The 26,300-nt window shown below is 39.2% G+C and overlaps 1 protein-coding gene across 9 annotated transcripts in view; it reads left to right on the top strand.

The window, feature by feature from the left end:
• The window catches only part of LOC147030900 (protein ENTREP2-like), a 312,148-nt gene that overhangs the window by 265,414 nt on the left and 20,434 nt on the right, over window positions 1-26,300 (top strand). For 8 of the 9 annotated variants that reach the window (XM_085875457.1, XM_085875456.1, XM_085875462.1 and 5 more), the window contains one exon: window positions 16,365-16,406. The exons of the other annotated variant lie outside the window; for it this stretch is intronic. In XM_085875457.1, coding sequence (XP_085731583.1) covers window positions 16,365-16,406 — 42 coding nt within the window. The remainder of the gene's footprint in view (window positions 1-16,364; window positions 16,407-26,300) is intronic. 9 annotated transcript variants of the gene reach the window in all.

The raw sequence follows: 26,300 nt of genomic DNA, 5'->3' as shown, positions 1-26,300 counted from the left end.
GTCTTCAAAAAGAAGATATAATCAGTTTATTTAAACTTCAAAAAAACCTAAATGATAATAACATTGAAGATATAATTCAACTATTTTGTGATAAACAGAGATGTAAAAAGAAATCAAAAGCGATAACTTGTATTCTTAGTGATAATACGGATTATATTCCATCTCCCCAAGATTTGAATAAATCTAAAAAGAACCTCTTTATCTTTGATGATTGTGTTAATGAGAGAAACCAAATGGTAATGGACAGCTACGACACAAGAGGGAGACATTCGTCTTGTAATTGTATTTATCTTGGTCAATCATACTTTCAACTTCCTTGTCGTTCCATCAGAAACAATGCTTACACTTTTATTTTATTCAAGTTAAATTCAATACAAAAAACAATTTTTGGAGAGACAATTGTTCTACATTATGCAGTAAAAAGGTATTTGGGGATTACATGAAGCACACGACTGAAAAACATAAATATATTGTTGTGAAACAAGATGAGATATGAAATGATATTTTCCAATAAATAAATGGATGCAAAAGAAAGAGCAAGAAGTTTTAAGGAACATCAAGAGTTGGTTTCAAAAGTTGTAAAACAAGAGGAAGACATAAAGAAGAAACGCAGACAGAAACTAACGGGTGAAGAGCCATTTGAAAAGAAACAAGAGAAATTTTTTAAACCACTTTTAAAAACTTCCCAAGAAAAAATGAAAGATGTTTCCACAATTCCCACAGTAGAATTAACTCTGAAAAAACTTCAAATGTAAAAAGGTTTTGATTAAATGACTGAGGAAGAATTAGAGCATTGAGGAGAATTAGAATATGATGATGAAGGTTTATTTCAACAACTGGAAGAGATTAATCGACCCCCTGATTATATTGTGAATGCTCGTCAAAACAATGAATATTCAGCGGATTCAAAAACCAAAGCAGGACTCATTCCAACAGAACAACCAGCAATATTTCATCTTGTTCAAGAAAAGCAATTGATATTTAATGATGAATTAAAGTTATTGGGGTCTGCTCAACCCCCTGTTAAACTAACTCCGAGATTAATGTTTCTTCTCACAAAAGATGGAAGACAAGGTTCAACTGTGAGGGATGAATCACAGTATATTGATAAACCATTGGATATGAAAAATAATGATGATAGAGTATATATTGATCTGTTGAACACTCTTAATTATAGGGTTAGTATTTCTGGTAAAAGTAGGAAAAATGAGAAGGAGAAACACATTATTCAGGCTTTAAGTATCCTTGGTTCAGGTATTAGTTTTCTTCCAAATGACCCATCACAATTAGTTAATAGACTGTTATTGCTATTCGGTAGTAAGAAGGCTCGAAATAACAATTGTTTTATGAAGCATCAGCCATTTTAGACCAGTTGATGAATATGAAAATAATTAATAAACCTCAATATAAAGACATTTTATCTCATATTAAATAAGATGAGAAGCACAATCCTGAGTTTTAATTTCACAACAAGCGACCACACATCTTCATTCCCATACCCACTACAACTTGACCCAACAAAAGAATATGAGGCATCTTTATTGTCCATGGAAACTTATAATACCTTAATTAATATAACTGATAAAAATGACAAGTTTAGTTATAATCCGTGAAGTGGATACAAAACGATAACAGTCTCACCCGGAGCATATGAGATTTCTCAAATATCTTCCGAAATTGCTCGTCTTATGAATGAACAGGGTGATGAACCAAAAAATATTGTTATAGACATTCAAAAACATACTTAAAAATCAGTGATTAAACTTAAAAATAACAACAAGGTTGATTTCACAATTGATAATTCATGAAGAGAGTTATTGGGTTTCTCCTCAAAAAATATTGAAACGAATGGGACGTTTTACAGTGATAATGTCATTCAAATATCCTCAGGAATAAATTTGGTATTAATTCACTGTGATTTGATTGATGGTGCTTATAATGATGGAATAAAAACAAATACAATATTTTCATTCAGGGCATACTCAACCCCAATTGGTTATAAATTCAATATGGAACCCAAAAATTTGGTTTATCTCCCTGTGTCAGGAAAAAAATATCCACAGAGTAAATTTTAGGATAACCGACCAAGATAATCGTATGATTTCTTTTCATGGAGAAGTTATATCCATCAGAATTCACCTACGTGAAGTTTTCCAATAAATAAATACGATGGTTATTGTGAGGAAACACGAGTTGGGAAAATATAAAATAATTACAGGGGATGGGATGTTCCTTTCCCCATACGACAAGGTTGAAGGTTTGGTTCTTGGTAGAGGATACTATAAACCTAAGAGACAAAGGGGTGTCGGACATCAATTTAGAGGAGATGGGATAATTGATACTCTAATGGGTATCGGTTCAACTATTCTTAAACATAAAGACCTAATTGGTTCAACTGCTTCTGCTGTGGGAAATTTAGCAGGTGCTGTAAAGAGCGTAAAAGATGCCCAAAAGGAATCTCATAAATTACAAGCAATTAAAGAAATTAATAAAGGTAAAACTCAGTTGTCTCCCCAAGAACGACATAAAATAATTCAAATACTTGGGTCAGGGTTTCAAAAGTTTAAACATCTTTTTTCCAAAATAAATATAAGTATGGAAGCAATTGATAGTATCTATGATTTGGATGATACCATTGTTATCTCAAACTCCACTAAAAAAGAGGATTACTTCAAGGTAAATGCAATAACTGGAACAGACTGGAATGCAAATGGTACAAAAGTTTTGAAATAAATAATCAACAAATCTATTTGAAACTATCCGAAAGTTTCTTGTTGTGTAAATTTAAATTCACTAAGGCTGGGAATAACACAAATGCTACACTCGTAAATGATTTCTTCTGGAAAATGTTTGATAGTGTTCGTTTGTACATTGGAACACAAGAAGTTGAAGCGGTTGATTATGTCTCTGCTGTATCTGAAATGATGAAATTTACACTATATACATTCAGTGATAGAATGGGAAAGGGGGCTGTCGAAAGTTTTATTCCTGATATGTCAACGGGAACAACCACAGACAATGGATATACTCAAAGGAAAGGAACGTATCCTGATGATACAAAAGCAGTTAATAGTTTTACTGTGGCAGTTCCTCTTAAAGGTATATTTGGATTTTGTGATCATGATAAACTTCTGTATGGTCTTAAAATTAGATTTCAACTACAAAGGAATGACAATGAAAATAGATTACTTTTTGGTGTTGCTTGTGCTTTTGGTGATCAGAATAAATTTGTAATTGAGGAAATTATTTGGTATATTAGTGAATATACTCCGAATCTTAAAACAGAAGAGATGTTGAATAGAAGACTTAACTCAAATAAACCACTCAGTGTATCATACCTCAAAAGAAGATGTCAACACGTTAAACTAAACCAAACCACTTACACGTGGAATTTGGGTGTTCTGGAAGGAAAGCCACGATATCTGTGGATCATTTTTAAAGAAACCAAATGGCGATACTGCTTCTGATAAGAATAATGCATTGAGTGATAATGCTATGGTGAAACAACTTCGTATTTCTCGAGATGGAACATTTTATCCACGAGATAGATTGGAAATTAATTGGGAAAAAATGATTATGCTGAAGCATACAAGTCTTTCCAAAAGGTGTGTGAAAGTAATGGAAATAAAGAACCTATTTAGGATTTGACAGCATTTAAAAGTTTGTATACAGTCTATCCGTTTGACCTGAGCGCTCAAAGGAAACTATAAAGTCTAATCGAGTGGATACTTCCCTATACATTGAAAGAGGAGAGAGTGAAGAAGTTGATGCATATTGTTTGCTTTTCGAAGAAACAGAATTACAGATTAATACAGATAATGGTGTTATGATTCGTCTCACATAATTTTTTGTTAAATAAATGAGTGGCAAAGTACCAACTGGGGTAAATGTTAATCAAATCAATCTTCATAAACTATCATCTTGTGTTCAAAATCAAAAGCCTTGTTCGATTCACGTTTATACAATTCAGAGAAAAGGAGCAGTAAGAATTGATGTTTTGCTCACAAGAGAACAGGTTAAAATCTTGAACGATACTGGCTCACTTAAAATTAAAATGACAAAACCAATGCTGAAAAAAATATTCAATAAGAGAGACGAGTGGAGGATTTCTCCCATTTCTAATTCCTTTATTTGCTGGTTTAAGTGCGGTTGGAGCATTGATGGGTGGTATTTCAACAGCGGTGAAAACTGCCAACGAAAGGAAGGCTCAACTCCAGGCTCAAAAAGAATTGGAAAGACATAACAAAGAGTTGGAGAAACAAATTAGTGGAAGTGGTGTAATTGTAGATTTTCCTGAAAAACTTGAAGGTCTGCCTGATAAAGCAAGATTTGTAGTTGGAGCTATGCTTTCTTCTATCACACAAGCAGGTGTAAAATTAACTAAAAGAGGTAATGGATTATATCTTTCCAATAAATAAATGAGCATTGATGAGTGGTTTAAAGAATTTGTAAAGAATACAACATCAAATTTACAACTTGTCAAATATTGTAAGAAATTAAAAATTCATCAGGTGGTTATTTGTTTGAGAGATGAATTAACAAATGTGCCTAAACATACAAAGAATATTATAATGAACTTCGAAGATAATAATGGGAACGGTTCTCATTGGGTTTGTATTTTTAATAATCAAGACAAATATTATTTTGATAGTTTTGGTCTTCCACCACCTGTTGAAGTCATAAAATTCTAACAGAATGATGTTTATCAAACATTTCAAGTCCAAGAATGAAATTCCAATTGTTGTGGTCAACTATGTCTGGATGTGTTATTTCAACTCAACAAAAAGAAAAAAAATTTATGACATTATTTTTAATCTCATATAAATGACATGTTGGTAAAGATGGTTCTATCTTTGGTGTATCCCAAGAACTGGATATGAATTATCAAATTATTACACAAAAGCACAGGCTGAATGACATAAATATAATATAACCAAAAATATTAATATGAAAAATGCTTATAAATTAAAAAAAATTATCCAACCCCGACTGACGCGAATGACTTGGTGAGATTAAGTGATTTATCACAATATATATCCTTAAATAAAATGGCCGTGTATTCCAAAGATACAGAAGTGATGATTTTATCTCCAGGTCATACAGAATTCACTGTTCGAATTAAAATAATTTTTTTATAAAGAAGGGCGTATCGTTTGTATGAGAATATAACAATGGGGGTATGATATGAATGATTTAGGGTATAATTGGTCATTTAAAATTTACCTAAAAGACCTGGAACATTTAAATCAGTCGCGTAAGGAAGAATATTATCCACTTGGTATAGAGAATGAGTTTTGTGGAGCCACGATTTGTAAACAACAAATAAAAGAATTTAATCAGGGTAAATATACTCATGGTTTTGCCCTAGTTTATATCAGGAAAACAGAAAAAAACAGGATTATATATAAGTAAGGAAATACAAAATGATTTAACTATGGGAAGATGGTGAGGTGTTTCGTGTCATCATATTATTCTAACATATATTTCTAATACATAAATGATGGCAAGAAGACTTCAAGAAAATTTTCATTTCTGTGTCCAAGCATACCTTCAAGAAAAGGGTATTCGGTATTTTAATAAATATCTTCTACAACAAGAGAATGAGGTATTTTCAATAAAAGATTGGCATTATGCTGATGTTGATAAACCAACAACTTTGGATTTAAAAGGAATGTTAAATGATGAGAATATTAAAAAGTTAAGAAAACGTAAGGCTCTTTTAGAAATACAAAATAAATTTTATTGGTTTCCTGTTGTAAAAAAAAATATTTTGGATACAGGAATAACAAGAAATCCTGAGGAATATATGTATGATATTCTATGGGGTGTAAGCGATTCAAGGATAGTAAGGGACGAGGAAGTTGAAGAGAGAGAAGAGGAGGAAAAGGAGAAGAGAGAGAAGGAGGAGAGGGAGAAGAAAGAGAAAGAGGAAACAGAGAAGAAATAGAAGGAGGAGAGAGAGAAGAGAGAGAAGGAGGAGAGGGAAGAAAGAGCGAGACTGAATAAATATGAAAATATGGAAACCAGTGAGATTTAAAAAAAAGATTGGTGGGATTACAGAAAATAACTCAACCCACCGAGGAGGAAAACAAAGAATTGACAAGTCTATTAACAATATTTTCGATAAAACTGTTTTCAAGGACAGGATATTGACTTTAATTAAAGTTTTTTCATTTTTTTCTTAAATAAATGGAGGAGAGAGTGAAGGCATTTCTCAGGATTCTTTATGTTTTAAAAATTAAGATTCAAACGTGCATGTTGGAAATTAAAAATGTTTTCGCTCTCTGTAGGAAGTTTTCTCAGAAATAAATGAGTTATTGTCTCAAATGTAAAAATAAAACTAATACTAAAAATATTTCATCTTTTAAAAGTAAAAATAACAGGGTTACACAAAAAGGTATATGTTCGGTGTGTGGTTCAAAAAAAAATTCAATTTATCTCTAAACACAAACTCGGAGGAGATATCGAAAAGCTTTTATCAGGAAGTAAACTTACAACTACTGGAATACCAGGGGAATTACATCTACCAGGGTATTCTTTCTGTGGTCCAGGCACAAACTTGGATCAAAGATTAGATGAGGCAGATAATCCAAAAGCATGGAGTAAACCCATCAATAGGGTTGATGAAGTGTGCATGAGGCACGATATTGATTATGGGAATACCACAGCTTTAGAAGAAAAGCATGAAGCCGATAGAGAAATGTTGTATAATTTGTCTCTGATACAAAATCCAACCTTGAGAGAAAAAGTTGATCGGTTCATCGTGAAGAAGATGATCAGTGCTAAATTGAAACTTGGACTTGGAAATTCAAAAAACTTATTGGCTCTAATGATGTCATTGAGATTGAAGAGCAATTAGCTGATGAATTACACAAAGCAATATTCACAAAGTTTCAGAGAAGGAAGGTTTATTCCAAGGAAGTTGATTATATCTGGTCCGCTGATTTGATTGAACTCAATAATGATAAGGGGTACAAGTATGCTTTAACCGTTATTGATTTGAGGAGTAGATACGCATGGGTTGTCCCTTTAAAAAACAAAACAGGTAATACTCTTATGTTAGTCTTTCAACAGATATTTAATTAAAGGTAAGAGAAAACCTAAAAATTTGTGGACTGATAAGGGTGGAGAGTTTTTACAACAAGACATTTATGAATTTTCTAAAAAATAACAGTATTACATTATACAGTACCTTTCATGAAGGGAAGGCCGTTGTTGTTGAACGTTTTAATCGTACCTTAAAAGAGAGACTATATAAAAAATTCACACAACTCCGTTCACAACAATGGTCATCTTTTATTCAGGATATTGTGGATAAGTATAATGACACGATTCACACGTCAACAAATATGAAACCATCAGAAACATTTACAAAATTAAAATATGAAAAAGAGATTAATGTCAGAAAACCTAAGTTCAAAGTTGGTGATATCGTAAGACTATATAGGTAGAAATCTCATTTTGAAAAAGGTTATATTAAACGATGGACGAACAAACTTTTAAAAATTGTTTATGTAATAGATACGGTTCCTTGGACTTATAAGATATACGATTTAGAAGGGGAAGAGATTTTAAGATTATTTTATTCACAGGAATTACAAAAGACAAAGATAAATTGAATTTTTTTGATTCCGCCCCTTTTTGACTCCGCCCACACAGACACCACCCACATAAACCCCACCCCACACAAGCTGCACACAAACCCCACTCCACACAAGCTCCACCCACATAAACCCTGCCCACACAAAACCCACCCACATAAACCCCACCCCACACAAGCTCCACACAAACCCCACACAAGCTCCACGCACAAATCCCACCCCACACAAGCTCCACACACACAAACCCCACACAAGCTCCATACACACAAACCCCACACAAGCTCCACCCACATTCATCATATTCACATAATTAGTGATTAGTTAATTAGATAATTAGTTCCCCACACAAAACATGTTTATTTAATTAAAAAATTCTCCACCCATCCACACAAGCTCCACCCATCCACCCATCCACCCTTCTATCCACCCATCCATTTATCCACACAAACCTCATCCACATAAGCCTCATTCACATAAACCCCTCCCACATAAACCCTACCCACACAAGCCCCACCCACATAAACCCTGCCCACACAAACCCCACCGAAGCCCCCCCCCCCATAAACCCCGCCCACACAAACCCCACCGAAGCCCCGCCCACACAAGCCCCGCCCACACACGCCCCGCCCACACACGCCCCCCACACAAGCCCCACCCACACAAGCCCCTCCCACACAAACCCTCCCACAGAAGCCCCACCCCCTCATCCCCCTGTGCGCCCCCCACCTTTGACCCACCACCTTCCTCATCCTACCCCCACCCTTCCCCACACACACACGGGGAGGGGAGGGGGTGGGAGAGGGGGTGATGGGTCATTGGGGGAGCGCACCTATCCCCCCCCCTCCCCCCTCCCTCCCTCTCCTCTTCATGTCTTCATACTCTTTTTGTAATTCAAAATCAAAGAATTGTAAACAAAGCAAATATAATTAATCAAATTTGAAAACATTAAATATTCATTTGCGAGAATGTATAATCTTTCCCAGTAATCTTCTTCAGATGTCTTGTGATTTCGAAACTCAGACACCATATTCTGTTTTGAAACAAAAAGTGGATAATAATTAGGTTTTATAAAGATAATTACATGGTAATATTAATAAGCCTGGTGTTGGTTCTAAGTTCAAGCCTCGTTGACCACTGAATTAACACACCAGGAGGCCGACTCAGCCTGTCATCCTTCCGAGGCCAATAAAATTAATTCCAGTGTACTGGCATAACCGCGTCCAAACTAATGATGCAACCAACAGCCATAAGGCTACATTCAAAAGAGAGAGTGATATTAATAAAAGAATAAATAAACAAATAACGAAATAATAATTCAGAAACATTTACCTCCAGAAAATCATGTGTTGTACCAAATTGCTTCAACAGTTTTTGTTGTGTGATCGAGCTGAAAAAAAAAAATGAGTCAAGGGAAAAGATGGAGAGACAGACAGAGAGACAAAGAGACAGACAGGGAGAGATAGAGAGAGACAAACAGACAGGGACAGACATACACACACACACACACACACACACACACACACACACACACACATACCCCCCCCACACACACACACACACACACACACACACACACACACACACACACACACACACACACACACACACACACACACACACACACACACACACACGTGTCTCACCGTTGGTGTAATTCACTTGAGATCAGAGGCCGTGATAAGACTTCGTGCCAGTCATTAAAAATGTTTTTCAATTCTCTTCTAAGATGATTGACCTCTTCAATAAGAGCATTCATTTCATGCACCTCGTCGTGATATGTAAACTGCTCTTCTTCGAAGGACCTGCCAGGAAAAAATATATATTTTAGCATTATCACGATTTAATTTATAATCAATTGCTTCATCGTTCAAAGAGGAACCCATATACAAACTTACCAACTTTGTGGTGAGCTGTTTTCTTCGTCAGAAGAAAGAGTTCATGTCTCAGTTGTAAACCATTGGTACAAGGTGGTAAAAATGAAAATCCCGTCTGGCAGAAACTTTGTCTGGCGAATCACTTATAAGGCAATGATGAGGAAATTGCCTAATCATCGGGTGTGGCCACAGGAAATGACGCTTCGGGCGAGACAGCTTGGGAAATACGTGGGCGATACATTCACAAGTAGTATGACTGATTTTAAAAACAAAATTAAAATGCTTCAAATGATTTTGATTAAACTTACGTTTCAAAGCCTGTTAGTGTTCTGATTTAAAATATAAACACGAGGCCTTGTCTCTCACAGAATACTTCCTATTTCTTCACAGCATGACTGTCGCAAAACACTTCCTCATTTTCACAGCATGAACTGAAAACATTTGAAACAAAACTTGTTTATGGCGTGGTTTATGAAAAAAAATGATATGTAACTCAGGAGGTGGTCAGATGAGATCATTAAGAGAAGTATATCATTTCATAATGACACAAAAGGGGTATCTTGAAAAATATAAAGATTCAAATGTTTTATTTTTAAATATTTTAGATGGGGATTATTGTGCAAAGAAACTTAAACTATTGAAGGAATTTGAGAATGAACACATCTTTATAGGTTCAATGAGTGAGCAAAACATTATGCATTGGTTATTTGAAAAAGAGTGTCCCGAGGCTTAGACGTTTCAGATATTTCTTTAGAATCACCTTTAACAAATCACATTACTACTTTACTACTTGAACAAATCTTTATCTTATTGCATTGGTTATTTGAAAAAAAGTGTCCTGAGGTTAAAAGGGGAGACAAATAAATATACCTTGGGATAAAAAGGGGGTTTACTTTTTAGGGGGAAAAAAAAGAATCGCTGAAAATCCCCCATTCATTTACATGGGGAAAAGTGAGCCAGAATCAGTATATTCACCCTACTTCTGGCTAAAACGTCAAGGTGTGACAGGGCCTAGTGTCTAGTGCGGTTATGATTTGAATCGTCGAGCGGCAGCCTTTTAATAGGCTACGCCACGTGATCGTCGGCAATACGCTGCCGCGCTCTATGTATACGTTAGACTATCGTTGGGCATAGGTTGTGAACGCCAACAACTCGCTCAGCATTCGTTGGTATAAGTTACTGTATCTATATGTGATCAAAACGTTCTGTGTACGTTACTAATACGTTATGCATTCATCCAACTCGTTATGAATACGCCAAAAACTGAAAAAAAAACATCAATAGTTCAGCGGACGCCAGCGTTTTACATACATTTTGATACGTTGCCATACACTGGCTAAAACGTCAAGGTGTGACAGCAGCTTTAAACACAACTATTCAAATATTTGCAAAACTCTTGGTTACTCGCTCCTAACTCCCGGGGCAGGTATAAAATGTCAGAAAACACACAAATCTACTATAATAGACAAAACCTTAACCAAAACTTAACGTTTTTACAACTCCTTTCTAAAGACTGCATTCCCTGGTGGATGCCACAATACCCAGCGTTACCTGCAGAGCCATCCCAATTTACCTGTTCCAAGTCTCCGTGAGCCCCGTCTCCCCGGTACAGGTCAGTGACATGGACCAAGTGAACCTTGACTCACACACATACACCCAATATCAATAATTCATTCCAAACCCCGCAAGACCATGGCTTAAACGTTATGATACACAGATGTGATCCTCAACTCGGAGGCACCGCACAACAATGATGGTGGGAGCATCTCTGACGCCTACAGTCCAAAAAAACAAGTCGCCTGACTGATGACTCCTTTGCTTCCCCTCCCCCCCTCCCCTTCAATCACACGGTCCTTGACAGCCAAACAGCTATTTTGCCGTACGCCCTGCTGGGGAGGGTCTCCCCACCATCCAGCCTCCCTCAGCCTCATCTGTGTTGCCAGGGGTCTCCCTACTGCTGGTCGCCCAACAAACCTCCCCTCTGATGGGTCCCCACCTCCAGACACCACCGGCTGCGAGGGACAAACTACCTCAGGGGGAGCCGCAGTCACCACTCCTCCAGAGCTTGATCCGTTCCTGTGGTCCCATACATCTTCCCCACCCACGCAATCCAACATCCCATTTCCTCCCCTGTTGCCACTCAACCGACCATTAAGTCACTCTTGCCCACTCCCATCCTAATTACGCATGTCCCAATTTCTAGCAAAACTGGACCCTTGGGACAGTAAGCATCAAGGCACCTTACCCTAATTGCAAGTCATCGCAGGTTGGTCAGTTTCAAGAGTGTCGTCCACCCATTCTAGTTTCCTTCACACCTTCCAATCCACTCCTGTGGATTTGTTGCTTTCAATCTCCCAGGATTCGATACTTTTTTTTTCTTTTTTTTTCACTAAATTTGCCTATTCCAAAATCTTGTAGATCGATGTGGCTAATGTTTGGGTGCAATTGTAGACAATCACATACTGGGGAAATTATCCTGAATCCTTACCTAATTAACACAGCACCACCCCCACGTGGCGACAAGTCACACAAGCTCAGTTTCCCTACTTAATTTGCATTGGCATGTCTCCTACACATGCACGGACCATGTTACTCCAGACAATCCTGCCTTTCCGAAGAAATTCCTCCATCTAACCCAAAAACACAACAATACTTTACATTGTTGTACTTGTAATCATGAAAAAAGACGATTATTTGGACATTCATAGGAGCAAGTGAGGTGTTAATTTACATGTTTTGAAAAAAACACTTAAAAAGATAAGCAATTATACCTCACTCCTGATTGGCTAAGATGATGACTTCCATATCTCTGTTTTAATTTGAGATAGAACCTCGAAATTTGGTATGCTTAACTGAAATTGCTCCCTTGACAATGTGCTAAAATCTGAGCACCATAGCATGTCAAGAATATAAACCACAGCGGCTTCTGAGCTGTTAGGGTTATGATTATGGTTTTTCATATTTGATTTTTTTAATTTTTTTAGAAAAAAAATCATATCACAGTTTGAAGGGAATTGCTTTGAGTGCAAAAAGGGATCGGAATGTCAAATTTGACCAAACCTGAAGGAAGTAGAGCAAAAATAAGGGTTATGGTTATGATTTGGGTTATGAATTTTTGGTTGTTTTTTTTTTTGAACAAGTCATACCACGGTGTGCAGCGGATTTCTGTGATTACAGAAATTGATCGGAATGTCAAATATGAAGAAGAAAAAAAATGAATGAATGAGAGTGAGGATAAGGAGCAGAAAAGCTTGGTTCCAAACACGATTTTAGACTAAACTAAGCAACTGAATCATCTAAATACGGTCGGAATCAGTTTCCTTGACAAAAAGTAACCCAAAAATGTTTGTTGCAATATTCGTTTATATTTAAATGACATATTTTTCAAAATTGGATCCGGAAAACCAGAGTTGGATTTCTCTGTGCAGTTTACTGCATTATTATAAAAAACATTTGCCTCATTTATGTCAAACTTTGACGTCTTTATTTGAACTCGCATGGAAGATCGCATTTATTTTCTCATTTTTTCAAGATACAAAATGTTCACATATATAATATATATTTACAATAAGTATGTCATTTGTGTGGTTTATTAAAGCGGTTCAAAGGAGCCTAATTGGTGCATGTTTCTATATGTGCTGTCGCTCATGATTCGCCAACAAGTGATTAAACTGGTCCGGCAGCTGAGGGCGTGTGTAGCATTGCGATTATCATGCATGTACTATTTGTGAATGTCGTTATGGCTTTGGAGTAACTCTGGAAAGGGTTTGAAACAACAAAGGGCTTACCTTGGGTAGCCTTGCATGGTTGTTTTATGCAGCTTCTTCGGCAAGAAGAGCATGGGAAGAGTAAATTTATTTATATAATCCTAGAGACCCTGGGTTTAATTAATTAGTTGAGAACTAATTGGTTATTTCCTCCATTCACAGGTGAGATGTCAGTGGGCCTTTGTTTTTCAGATAATGTCCATATATATATATATATATATATATATATATATATATATATATATATATATATATATATATATATATATATATATATATATATATTTTAAATAGCGCCACTTTTGGTGGTCGCCGGTATTACAAATCATCTTCCTTTGTCTTCATCATAATGGTTGGAACCTTCTCAAAAACAAATTAAAAAAAATGGAACCATCCCAAAATTGCAAAATTATGATATGAGCATGATATGTTGGGATCAATAATATTTCTTTCAAAAATGACAAAAATTCTGAAGTGCTTTTCCAAGAATGTGCTGCAGCACCGCCCACCGAAGGTGGGCCGAGAAGGATACTCCCGCCCAGAGGGTGGGAGTGCCTGCTCGTCCATACAATGTTCCAACAGTCTACAGTACTTTTGAGAGGTTCTCAACTGGGAGTTGTATGCAAGAATTGTGCTGGAATTGTTGAAATGATGACATACAGTGAGGATGGCCCATCTCAACGTTCACTTTTGATTGGGGCTTACAATGTTCTTACTGTCATATTGTTCATCAGAGAAACCTCACTGTATTTGATGAGCATGTGTTGTGTTAAGGAACATTTGGAAACTTTGTTCCTTTACTCGCCAATTAACTATCAATGCAGTTTTATTATCCCCCACCGCGTGGCGGAAGGGGGATATTGTTGTCACCCGGGTCGTCTGTCCGGCTGGCTGGGCGTCAACATTTATAGCTGTGAGTGCGATAACTCATAAACTGTTTGCCATATCGATTTGAAATTTGGGTCACACATGAACCACCTGAAAAGGAAGAAACCTATTGATTTTGGGCGTGGTCGGATCCAAGATGGCCGACTGGGGTGGTCCGTCCGTACGGCTGGCTGGCTGGGCGTCAACATTTATAGCTGTGAGTGCGATAACTCATAAACTGTTTGCCATATCGATTTGAAATTTGGGTCACACATGTACCACCTGAAAAGGAAGAACCCTATTGATTTTGGGCTTGGCCGGATCCAAAATGGCTGACTGTGGCGGCCATCTTGAAAAAAATGTTTTTTCGCCATATCGATTTGAAATTTGGGTCACACATGTACCATCTGAAAAGGAAGAACCATATTGATTTTGGGCGTGGCCAGATCCAAGATGGCCGACTGGGGTGGTCGTCCGTCCATCCGTTCGTCCGGCTGGCTGGGCATAAACATTTATAGCTGTGAGTGCAATAACTCATAAACTGTTTGCCATATCGATTTGAAATTTGGGTCACACATGTACCACCTGAAAAGGAAGAACCCTATTGATTTTGGGCGTGGCCAGATCCAAGATGGCCGACTGGGGCGGCCATCTTGAAAAAAATGTTTTTTGTAATAAATGGAAAAACGCTTATCTGATTTCAATTATTTTTCAATGGAGGGGGATTTCCCATCTCTGATGGTATATTTATATATATGCTGCACATCGAAATATTACCACTTTGTATAGTCACATATACATACTGACAAGAAAGCTTTAATTGGTTACACAGTACTGTATATTATGAAAATTATTGTAATAATGAGGAATATTCTGATTCAAACAGAATCCATCCATCCATCTATTGGGACCATACTTTGTGCAGAGCGTTGGTTCTGCCTAAGCAGTCTCCTTAGCTAATGAGCACAATCCTGGACGGGTCACCACTCTGACACAGGATACCAGCATACTGGCACTCATTTTGCCAACCTCGGAAGGATGACAGGCAGAGTCAACCCCACCTGGTATTAATTCAACAGCCAAGCAGAATTTGAATTCAGGATCCATGGATCCCAAGCCCACCATCCTAACCATTAAATCAACACCAGGCATATTCAAACAGAATGGTGCAGAGGTAGTGCACTCTCCTCTGAATGGTCTCGTGTGGGTTAAATTCAACACCTGATTATAAACTGGTTAATTGATGACTCGCACCAACTGCAACGTCTATTGGATAGATACTAAGCCAGCTGTCTCATTGGTCAGCAACAGTTGGTGGAGGTAAAATATCCCCATGTTGTCTTTAATGTGGAGTTGGAGAGTTATCACAGGCACCTTCAACAAATTATAAATTCCTGCCACCTCTGGTCGAGTGTCTTGCCTGGTCATTCAGTTCCTGAAAGATGGCCAAAACTTTCCCTGCAGACCCCAAAACAAGGTGGAAATAATTTCCCTGCTGACCTTCTTCTGCAGAAGAAGAAAAAGATGTTTTGATGCCATCACCATAATGCTTTGTGTCCAGTTTTGTTAAACATCACATGTCATGTTGCGTCATTGCTTGTATTGTTCAATTATTTATTTTCTACATACATCTAAGAGTATAATATGGAAGCTTGTACATAAATGGCAGGCAGGTCGAAGACTTGTAAACATCAGTGTACCTATATGTGAGTTATGCAAGGGAATTAGTTGAAAAATAGACAATTAGATGGGATTTGAACATGGCTTACAAAAATCCCTGAATCATCACTTCATATGGAAATGCTAAGCAGGCTTCGGATTTTCCTCCTAACTTTTCAATCATTTCGACCCATGTGCCCTCTTTTCATCATTCAACTAACTTTTTTCTTCTCTTTCCAAAGGCCGTCACTCACAGTTGACGTGGGAAGATCCAATAACAATTACACGTTGAGGACATATCAACTCGTGACCTCGTTCACATTTGACTTTCAAATACCCGCAATGTGGTAAAATATGCACGTGCAAGTTGGGAGGGATTATTTCAAGTTTGGATATGCTGTCCCAATACTTTTGCTGATATGCAATCATAATATTTATCATGAAGCCGTGGAGCTTTCTTGACAACAGTTCAATTTAATGATGATTCTTAAAATGTTGTCTTTACTTTCCGTATGACCAATTGTCTTGGTGTACCAACAGACATATGTTTTGGGCCTGCTTTTGCGTTGAAACTCATCCAGTTTTCTTATCCACAGGAGATAGCATGCCTTTTGTGGTTGAGAAGCAAACATCAACAGGTCAGTCTGTTTGTGTGTGGTGATTAAGAGATGTGGAAATACATTTTCATCCAATATTGGCCCAATATCCACCAAGCCTTAAGGTAGTCACTGGCAATGGTGGTGAAACGTCTCCTGAATACTAATACTTACCGATGCATTTCTCAAGAAACTCTATCCTTTGATATTGCTCAAATAACTGGACAAAAGCCACGAGGTAGGTCATAGATCAAGAAACTTCGAAGGGTGATGGACAACCTGATGGGCTGCCAGGATGGCCTACACCAGGATGACCTACAGGTGCACACACTCGCCACGAAGCCATCTAGCAGGGGTTTAAATCCCGACCTGTCATCTCGGTGTTTCACAGGCAGGGTGATTCATCATTGTGGGTGCCGTCCATCAAATGGATGTTAAACTGGGCGTCCTGTCTGTCGGCGTTAGTTGGTGGATATTAAAGATGCCACGGTGTCCTTCACGAAGAGTAGGCGAGCCATCGCCGGCACCCTGAACAAATTCCAAATTCCTGCCATAACTCCTCCTGGAAAAACAATGGCAAACCACGCAGTATAACTTGCTCAGGAAGCTGCTTCTGTGGCACCGGTTCTTGGTGAAGAGTCTGACACATCAGAGAGAGAGAGAGAGAGAGAGAGAGAGAGAGAGAGAGAGAGAGAGAGAGAGAGAGAGAGAGAGAGAGAGAGAGAGAGAGAGAGAGAGAGAGAGAGAGAGAGAGAGAGAGAGAGAGAGAGAGAGAGAAAGAGAGAGAGAGAGAGAGAGAGAGAGAGAGAGAGAGAGAGAGAGAGAGAGAGAGAGAGAGAGAGAGAGAGAAAAGAGAGAGAGAGAGAGAGAAAAGAGAGAGAGAGAGAGAAAAGAGAGAGAGAGAGAGAGAGAGAGAGTGAGAGAGAGAGAACCTGATATGATTTAATGTTATACTTATCCAAAATCGTGCACCTATGTGTAAAGGTCATCATCACTTTGTATGCTGCCCATAGCTTTTGTTTTGTTGAGGCAACTTCTGAGGCATTTCCCCCTGGAGCTCAGAGCAGGAATTTGTAATTTGCTCAGTCTGTTGGCAATAGCTCACTGACTCATTCCAGAAGACAATGCAGGATCTTTAACATCTACCAACTAATGCCAGCAGATGGGATGTCCAGGTTAACGTCTATTTGAGGGATGGCACACATGTTCATGCTTCATCCTGCCTATTTCACAGGCAGGATGACATTTTTTCTTTGTGGCTGGACCAATATCCAAACCCAAGGATAAATGCGGATGCTAATTTATTTTAAGTTCAAAGCTTTGAACTTCACAGGCCACCTTCAAACCCAAAGGCCCATATTCAAACCGAGGTTAGACAGCTCAGAGCTTATAGCATGCGCATAACTCCGAAGGCTATCATTCCAGTCCTGTGAAAGGCTGCGGTACATTGTTACTTTATAAAAAGCAGTTCCTTGTCAACAACAAATGAGTTGCAGCTTCTGACTTTCAACAGCTATTGCAATGTCTTTGCCGGTATATATATAGGTTAATATTTAGGCTCTTGTGCACAACACCCTGAAGATAAATTTTTTTTATGATTTTAACATCTTTTTTTTTTTATTATAGCTTATCCAACATCACAATAATGTAAGAACCACTCAATCGATCGGGAATAAGATGAGGTATTGTCCACATGAGGTCTCTACGACAGGTTTGTGACATTCTATCGTTATTTTCTTGAGTTTGATGTAAATACTCTATATTTATTATGTTAAACAAAGTGTATACTGCGTTATTTCTTCCTGCTAAGTTATCAGAATTGTCCTTGAATTGGCCTCAAAGTGACTGAGTTAAGCTTCAATTGTGGCAAGTCCTTGCTCGGGATTCAATATTCTCAGCATCTATCAGGCAGGCACTTTAAGTGAAATGGTGATGGAGAATGATTTCAAACAAATCATCACTGATCCGATCATTTGCAACAAGGTTACTTCCTGTCGACCGGCAATAAGCAGGGTTTTTCCTTAAATATCAACAGATTCCTTCGACATACTGAGCAGGCCACCACTCATGTCTGTTTTAACTGAAGTATTTTGTAAGTTATAGCATCTTATAATATAATCTATATATTGAAGTCGCTGGATTTCTCTGTACGTCCTTCCGTCCTTCTGTCTGTCACACTCTTTTCTCTGGGATGTCATTGCAGTGTTACGTCTAGTGTTAGGCTAGGCCTCTACGTTCGTGCAATTCATTGTGGTGTCCAGCACTCAATCCTTCCTGTCACTCCACTGATGGCAATTGAATAACATAACACGTATATCTGACTATGTGACTATCTGACGTCCGTAGGAGATGGCCGGAATGTCAGGCGTGAGGCATTGGGATGACAGATTTAATGAGATGGTGGTGTAGGAAGATGGCGTAACATCTGGGACGTCATTACGGCGTTACGTCTTGGTTAGGCTTTTACGGCAGTGCATTATTCATCACTCAATGAGAATTGGATTTTGCAACTTGATGAAAAACTAGAAGAGCACTCGGTGGAGAGCATTCCTCCACCTGGCTGATTTGTTTACGTTTCGTATCACACTGATAGGCTGGATCTCTATTCGGATCTGAACTAAAATTGTTCAGTATTACACATGCAAGTGGGGAAATTTACCAAAAAGATGACAAGTCAGCCTTCTGCATTTTTGGAGTGGAGATTCAACATTCCAGACAGGATTGTGTTAATCCCGTTTGTTTCAGATGCCATATGAGAAATCAACATCATGGAAAACCACTCTTCATTATCCTGAATTAGTCAGTTTTAATTTTGAATTAATCACATATTACGTAAGCTGTTTGGGAAAGAAAACTTTCGTAGTGTCCTATACCTAATGAAACCTAGATTAGATATGTGGTTAATGGTTATGTTATGTTCATGGTAAGAATATGGAGTGCTATAAATTTGAAATGATGGCAAGAATATCGCATTTCAAAAGTAAAATAGAACCTTTGTTGATATTCTTGGTAACTTATTTTAAGCATTGCGAATGAGCTCCAACTACCCCCAAAGAGCTCTGAAGTGCACACCGAGCATCTTCGACCTTTCGACTGCTGGGAGGGTCGGCAACCCACAGCACCCCCCACCACGCAAGCCCAACAACTATGCCTTACTACACTTGGCACAATTACTGTTTTCCATTCAACAGACACCAACTTTCACAAGTATTGAAAACCTGAGTAGAATATATTGTTACGGGTATTGCACACGAGTGTGTCGGGGAGCACGAGGGGTTTCTCTTTCGGACCCGCCACTCGGTGGGCCTTGTTTTTATTCTGATACGACCGCTCAATTGAACACGTGCCGAGGCTCGGGGTCTATTGGCCTGAGGAAGCCTGCTGGTAAGCGGGTGAAACATCGCCTGAGACTGGGTCTGCTCTTGCTTATTGCTCAAATTGGTGGAGCAGATCTACTTTACCTTTGTTTGGAAGTGCCTTCACTTCTTTAAAAATGTGTAATCCCCACTGCCCAAATATTATATATATATATATATATATATATATATATATATATATATATATATATATATATATATATATATATATATGAACATGTATGAGAATATGAGACCCATTTCTTTGCTGATGGAAATACCAATCTTTGTTGTGATGGCTAATCAGCAGGGCAAGAAGAAAAATAATTCCCGGGAGTGAGGGGAGAACCAGCATTGCAAGTTGGTGTTTGCAGTTTCGCCTCATGTGCCCATGTACCCATAAATAAAAATTAATAACAATAAAATTTTAAAAAACAAAACATTTTTCATTGCAAACCTTCCTGGGAGTACCCTGAATCCACCTTAGTTTGATTTATTGAAATCCGTTATCAAGTTATAATACAACAGACAAACAGGCCTATATATATATATATATATATATATATATATATATATATATATATATATATATATATATATATATATATATATATATATATATATATATATATATATATATATATATATATATATATATATATATATATATATATATATATATATATATATATATATATATATATATATATATATATATATATATATATATATATATATATACATATATATATATATATATATATATATATATATATATATATATATATATATATATATATATATATATATATATATATATATATATATATATATATATATATATATATATATATATATATATATATATATATATATATATATATCTAAGCCTGGTGTTGGCGCAGTGGTAAGGGCAGTGGCTTGGGACCCAAGAGGTCCTGAGTTCAAGCCCCGTTGGGACACTGAATTAATATATGTATGTATATGTGTATATATATATATATATATATATATATATATATATATATATATGTATTTATATAATGTATATATATATATATATATATATATATCTATATCTATATATATATATATAAATATATATAAACCAAGTCGAAAACACCAGGGGGTTGACCCAGCCTGCCATCCTTCCGAGGTCGGCGAAATGAGCACCAGTTGTACTGGGCCCGGTGTATGCCCCGGTTAGAATAGGTGTACCATATCCCTGTGTGTCGTAAGAGGCGACCAGGGTTGCGTCAGGAAGGGCATCCGGCGTAAAAACCTATGCCAAATCATTATGCGGACAACAAAACGAATTTCCATACCGGATCGGTCGAGGCCCGGGTTACCAACGACCGCCACCGGTACCGGTGGTCAGCAGGGTACCAGTGGAAATTGTGCTACTGCTGGGCGAAGGAGGAGAAGGAGACGGGGAAGGCGAGTCCGGAGGCAGTGGGAGAGGGGAAGGGTAGAAGTGTGGAGGTGAGAGTTGGAACTCTGAATGTTGGGACGATGACTGGCAAAGGGCGAGAGTTGGCTGATATGATGGAGAGAAGAAAGGTGGACATACTGTGTGTACAAGAGACCAAGTGGATGGGGAGTAAGGCGAGGAGCATTGGAGGTGGTTTCAAACTGTTCTACCATGGTGTGGATGGGAGGAGAAATGGTGTCGGGATAATCCTGAAGGAAGATCATGTCAAGAAGGTATTGGAGGTGAGGAGGGTGTCTGACCGAGTGATGAGTGTGAAGTTGGAAATTGAAGGGGTGATGATGAATGTCATCAGTGCATATGCCCCACATATGGGGTGTGAGATGGAATATAAAGAAGATTTCTGGAGTGAGTTAGATGAAGTGGTGGAGAGTGTATCCAAGGATGAAAGAGTGGTGATTGGAGCAGATTTCAATGGACATGTTGGGGAAGGGAATAAAGAGGATGAGGAGGTGATGGGGAGGTACGGTCTCAACAAGAGAAATGTGGAAGGGCAAATGGTGGTAGCGTTTGCAAAAAGAATGGAAATGGCAGTGGTAAACACGTATTTCAAGAAGAAGGAGGAACACAGGGTGACATACAAGAGTGGAGGAAAGTGCACACAGGTGGATTACATCTTAAGTAGGAGATGCAACCTGAAAGAGATTAGTGACTGTAAGGTTGTGGCAGGGGAGAGTGTAGCTCGACAGCATCGATTGGTGGTCTGCAGGATGACTTTCGAGGTGAGGTTGAGGAAGAGAGTGAGGGCTGAACCAAGGACCAGATGGTGGAAGCTGAAGGAGGAAGACTGTTGCGTGAAATTTAGGGAGGAGGTGAGACAGGCGCTGGATGGTGGTAAAGATGGGTGGGATGATTGGGCAACGACAGCAGAAGTTGTGAGGGAGATAGCGCGGAAGGTACTTGGTGTGACATCTGGACAGAGGAAGGAAGATAAGGAGACTTGGTGGTGGAATGAGGAAGTACAGGAAAGTATAAGGAAGAAGGGGTTGGCTAAAAAGAAGTGGGATAGTCAGAGAGATGAAGAAAGTCGGCAGGAGTACAAGGAGTGGCGTCGAAAAGCAAAAGAGAGGTGGCAAAGGCCAAGGAAAAGGCATATGACGAGCTGTATGAGAAGCTGGATACAAAAGAAGGGGAAAAGGATTTATACCGATTGGCAAGACAGAGGGACCGAGCTGGGAAGGATGTGCTGCAGGTTCGGGTGATAAAGGACGCAAATGGGAATGTGCTGACGAGCGAGGAGAGTGTGTTGAGAAGGTGGATGGAGTACTTTGAGGAGCTGATGAATGAAGAAAATGAGAGAGAGAGAAGGTTGGAAGAGGTGGAGATAGTGAATCTGGAAGTGGGGTGGATCAGTAAGGATGAAGTGAGGACTGCTATGAAGAAGATGAAAAGTGGAAAGGCGGTTGGCCCAGATGGTATACCAGTGGAGGCATGGAAATGCTTAGGAGAGATGGCAGTGGGGTTGTTAACCAGATTGTTTAATAAAGTCGTGGAAAGTGAGAGGATGCCGGAGGAGTGGAGATTAAGTGTACTGATTCCGATTTTCAAGAATAAGGGTGATGTGCAGAGCTGTGGAAATTACAGAGGGATAAAGTTGTTAAGCCACACCATGAAGTTGTGGGAAAGAGTAGTGGAAGCTCGGTTGAGAGGAGAGGTGACGATCTGTGAGCAGCAATATGGGTTTATGCCAGGAAAGAGCACCACTGATGCGATGTTTGCTTTGAGAATGTTGATGGAGAAGTACAGGGAAGGCCAGAAAGAGTTACATTGTGTGTTTGTGGATTTAGAGAAAGCTTATGATAGGGTGCCAAGAGATGAGTTGTGGCATTGTATGAGGAAGTCGGGAGTGGTGGAGAAGTATGTGAGGATCGTGCAGGATATGTATGAGGACAGTGTGACAGCGGTGAGGTGTGCGGTAGGAATGACGGACCGGTTTAAGGTTAAAGTGGGATTGCACCAAGGATCGACTCTGAGCCCTTTCCTGTTTGCAATGGTGATGGACAGGTTGACGGACGAGATCAGACTAGAGTCTCCATGGACCATGATGTTCGCGGATGACATCATGATCTGTAGGGAGAGTAGGGAGCAGGCTGAATCGAGCCTTGAGAGGTGGAGGTACGCACTGGAGAGAAGGGGAATGTTAGTCAGTAGGAGTAAGATGGAGTATATGTGCGTAAATGAGAGGGAGGGTGGTGGTATGGTGCAGTTGCAAGGAGTTGAGGTGGGGAAGGTGGATTGGTTTAAATACTTGGGATCAACTGTCCAAAGTAACGGAGAGTGTGGGAGAGAAGTGAAAAAGAGAGTGCAGGCAGGATGGAGTGGGTGGAGAAGAGTTGCAGGAGTGATTTGTGACAGAAGGGTAGCTGCAAGAGTGAAGGGGAAAGTATATAAGACGGTAGTGAGACCAGCTATGTTGTATGGTTTGGAGGCGGTGGCGCTAACAAAAAGACAGGAAGCAGAGCTGGAGGTGGCAGAGTTAAAGATGCTGCGATTCTCGTTGGGAGTGACGAGGATGGATAGGATAAGAAATGAGTGTATTAGAGGGACAGCGCAGGTAGGACGGTTTGGAGACAAAGTGAGAGAGGCGAGATTGAGATGGTTTGGACATGTGCACAGGAGGGAAACGGAGTATATCGGGAGAAGGATGTTGAAGATGGAGCCGCCAGGCAGGAGGAGAAGAGGAAGGCCAAAGAAGAGGTTCATGGATGCCGTGAGGGCGGACATGCGGGTGGTTGGAGTGTCAATGGAAGATGTGGAGGATAGAGCAAAATGGAGACAGTTGGTCCGCTGTGGCGACCCCTAGCGGGAGCAAGCCGAAAGAGGAAGAAGAAGAAGATATATATATATATATATATATATATATATATATATATATATATATATATATATATATATATATATATATATATATATATATATATATATACATATATATATACATATATATACATATACATATGTATATACATATATATACATATATATATATATATATATATATATATATATATATATATATTTGTCTCCGGGCGATATTTATGCTTGCATAGAAGTTTGTCTCCGAACTTGTCTGGACAGGAGTTTGTCTCCGGGTCGTGTTTATAGTATGCCCGGAAGAAAATGGATTTCAGACATTATTTTGTTTCCATCTTGACTGTTATACCATGCAGAATCATTTTGATGAGACAGTCTGAATCGTAATTAACGCTCCACCACACCTCTGCCTTTCCTTCCTCTCACCTCACACTGTCTTCCCTTTCCCCACATCCCTCCTCTCTCCTTTTCCTTCCACCTCTTCACTCTCCCCACACTCTCTTCCCCACCTGTCTCTCCCTCTGCCCCCCTCCTTTTCTTCCTCCCTCCTTTAGGCCGAGGTCACATTTGCCACGGCGGCCGTGGGGTCTCCAAAATCTGCGGCCACTAGCAATTCTACGGTGGCCGCAGTATTTCCACGGTCACAATGTAGCAGTCACTTATGTTTTTATTTTTCGGGGAGCCGCACGGCGTATTTATAAATTGTGGAGACCGAAAACGTGGTGGTGCTGTATGGTCTTTGATTTCATGTCGCACGGTGACCTTAGGGCGTCCCTGCGGCGGCAATATAATTTTCAAGGCAGATGCAAGGAGACCTCAAGGTGCCCGCAAGGCGACCGCAGGGGGGCCTCAGGCGAACGTGCGGCCAGACGGACAGTAACGATTGGGTATATATACCAGTCCATTTTTTTACTGAAATAAAAATATACCAGTGTATATAACTGAATATACTATAACTATAATATACCGTGGTGCCCCCAGAATCCAAACGGCCAAGCTGTTTGAACAAATTGGAATCAGAACAATTTTTCGAGAAAGTTTGGCCCTAAAAAACCCAATACATTTAAAAAAAAACCGAACACAACGAAGCGTTCATGTTTGTTCACGTGTCTCCCCCACCTGTTCGATCCGCATCTTCGCGCTTTGTTCATTCAGTTCGGCGGTGGAAGTACTCAGTCACATTTGCTCTCCGGCGAGGATAAGGCAGCTGTACACCCTCGGAATTGACAGAAACGTGCGACGGCCGCAGAGAAACTGAGGTGGCCTCAGGGTGGCCCTACGCCGTTTGGCTATATTTTACAGGCCGTAGGAGCGTTGTGGAATTATAATTGCGGAGTTATAACTTTTTTCATTTCTACGCTCGCCGTAGCAATTCGACAAAGCCAAGCTATGACGTAGGTGTGTTCCATGTCGACCGTACGTAGGGCGTACGGTGGGCTTGCGTTTTCCGTGCGGCTGCCGTAAGCTCTTCTTAATGAAAAATGAATTTTCCCAACCCCCAAAAAATTACGGCACCCCACGTTTTCAGTCTCCACAATTTATAAACATGCCGTGTGGCTACCCCAAAAATAAAAACATATGTCACTGCGACATTGTGTGACCATGGAAATACTGCAGCCGCTTTATAATCACGAGTGTCCGTACATTTTGTAGACCCTCCGGGCGCCGAGCCAAATGTGACTTAGGCCTTACCTCGTGTTTTCACCTTCATTTTTTTTAATCATCTTGTGTTTTAATTATTAACAAAAAAAGCAATCCGATCACGTGGTGTGACGGACTGTCGGGCAAGGATTGAATTTCACAGCAAAACCAGTTGTAATTTTCAATATCCATGATTACGTCAGCCCGATGCGTTTGATGAAAGTGATTGTGGTTCTGGGGGCATCATGTTTGCTGAGCTGCCCTGGGGGCAGCGCTCTCACAGAGTGCGCGAGCGATTGAAACCCAGGCCGGAGCTCGAGCCTGTGTGGGCCTTTGGATGTGGTGATTGTACCAGTTTACATACAATACACCGCCACCGAAGGTCATTTACTCATCTTATTTTACCTTAAACATGGGGAATTTCAGTTTAAAGTGTCTTGAAAGTGGGTTTTCTTTGGGTCCACGAACGGATTAATTCACTTTGCATTATTTCTTATTGGGAAAATATTTTTTGAATCCAAACTTTTTGCAATCCGGACAGCCTCCAGGAACGAATTAAATTGGGATTCTGGGGGCACCACTGTGTATAGGCAAACAACTATACGCCGATCTCTAGCAGTAGCGCACGGTCGACAC

This window comes from Eptatretus burgeri, chromosome 3, assembly GCF_056783735.1.
Source record: "Eptatretus burgeri isolate ZD-2024b chromosome 3, Ebu_testis_v1, whole genome shotgun sequence".
NCBI classification, from domain to species: domain Eukaryota; kingdom Metazoa; phylum Chordata; class Myxini; order Myxiniformes; family Myxinidae; genus Eptatretus; species Eptatretus burgeri.
The sequence above is the reverse complement of the archived record's forward strand: the minus strand, read 5'-3'. Positions and strand labels throughout refer to the sequence as shown.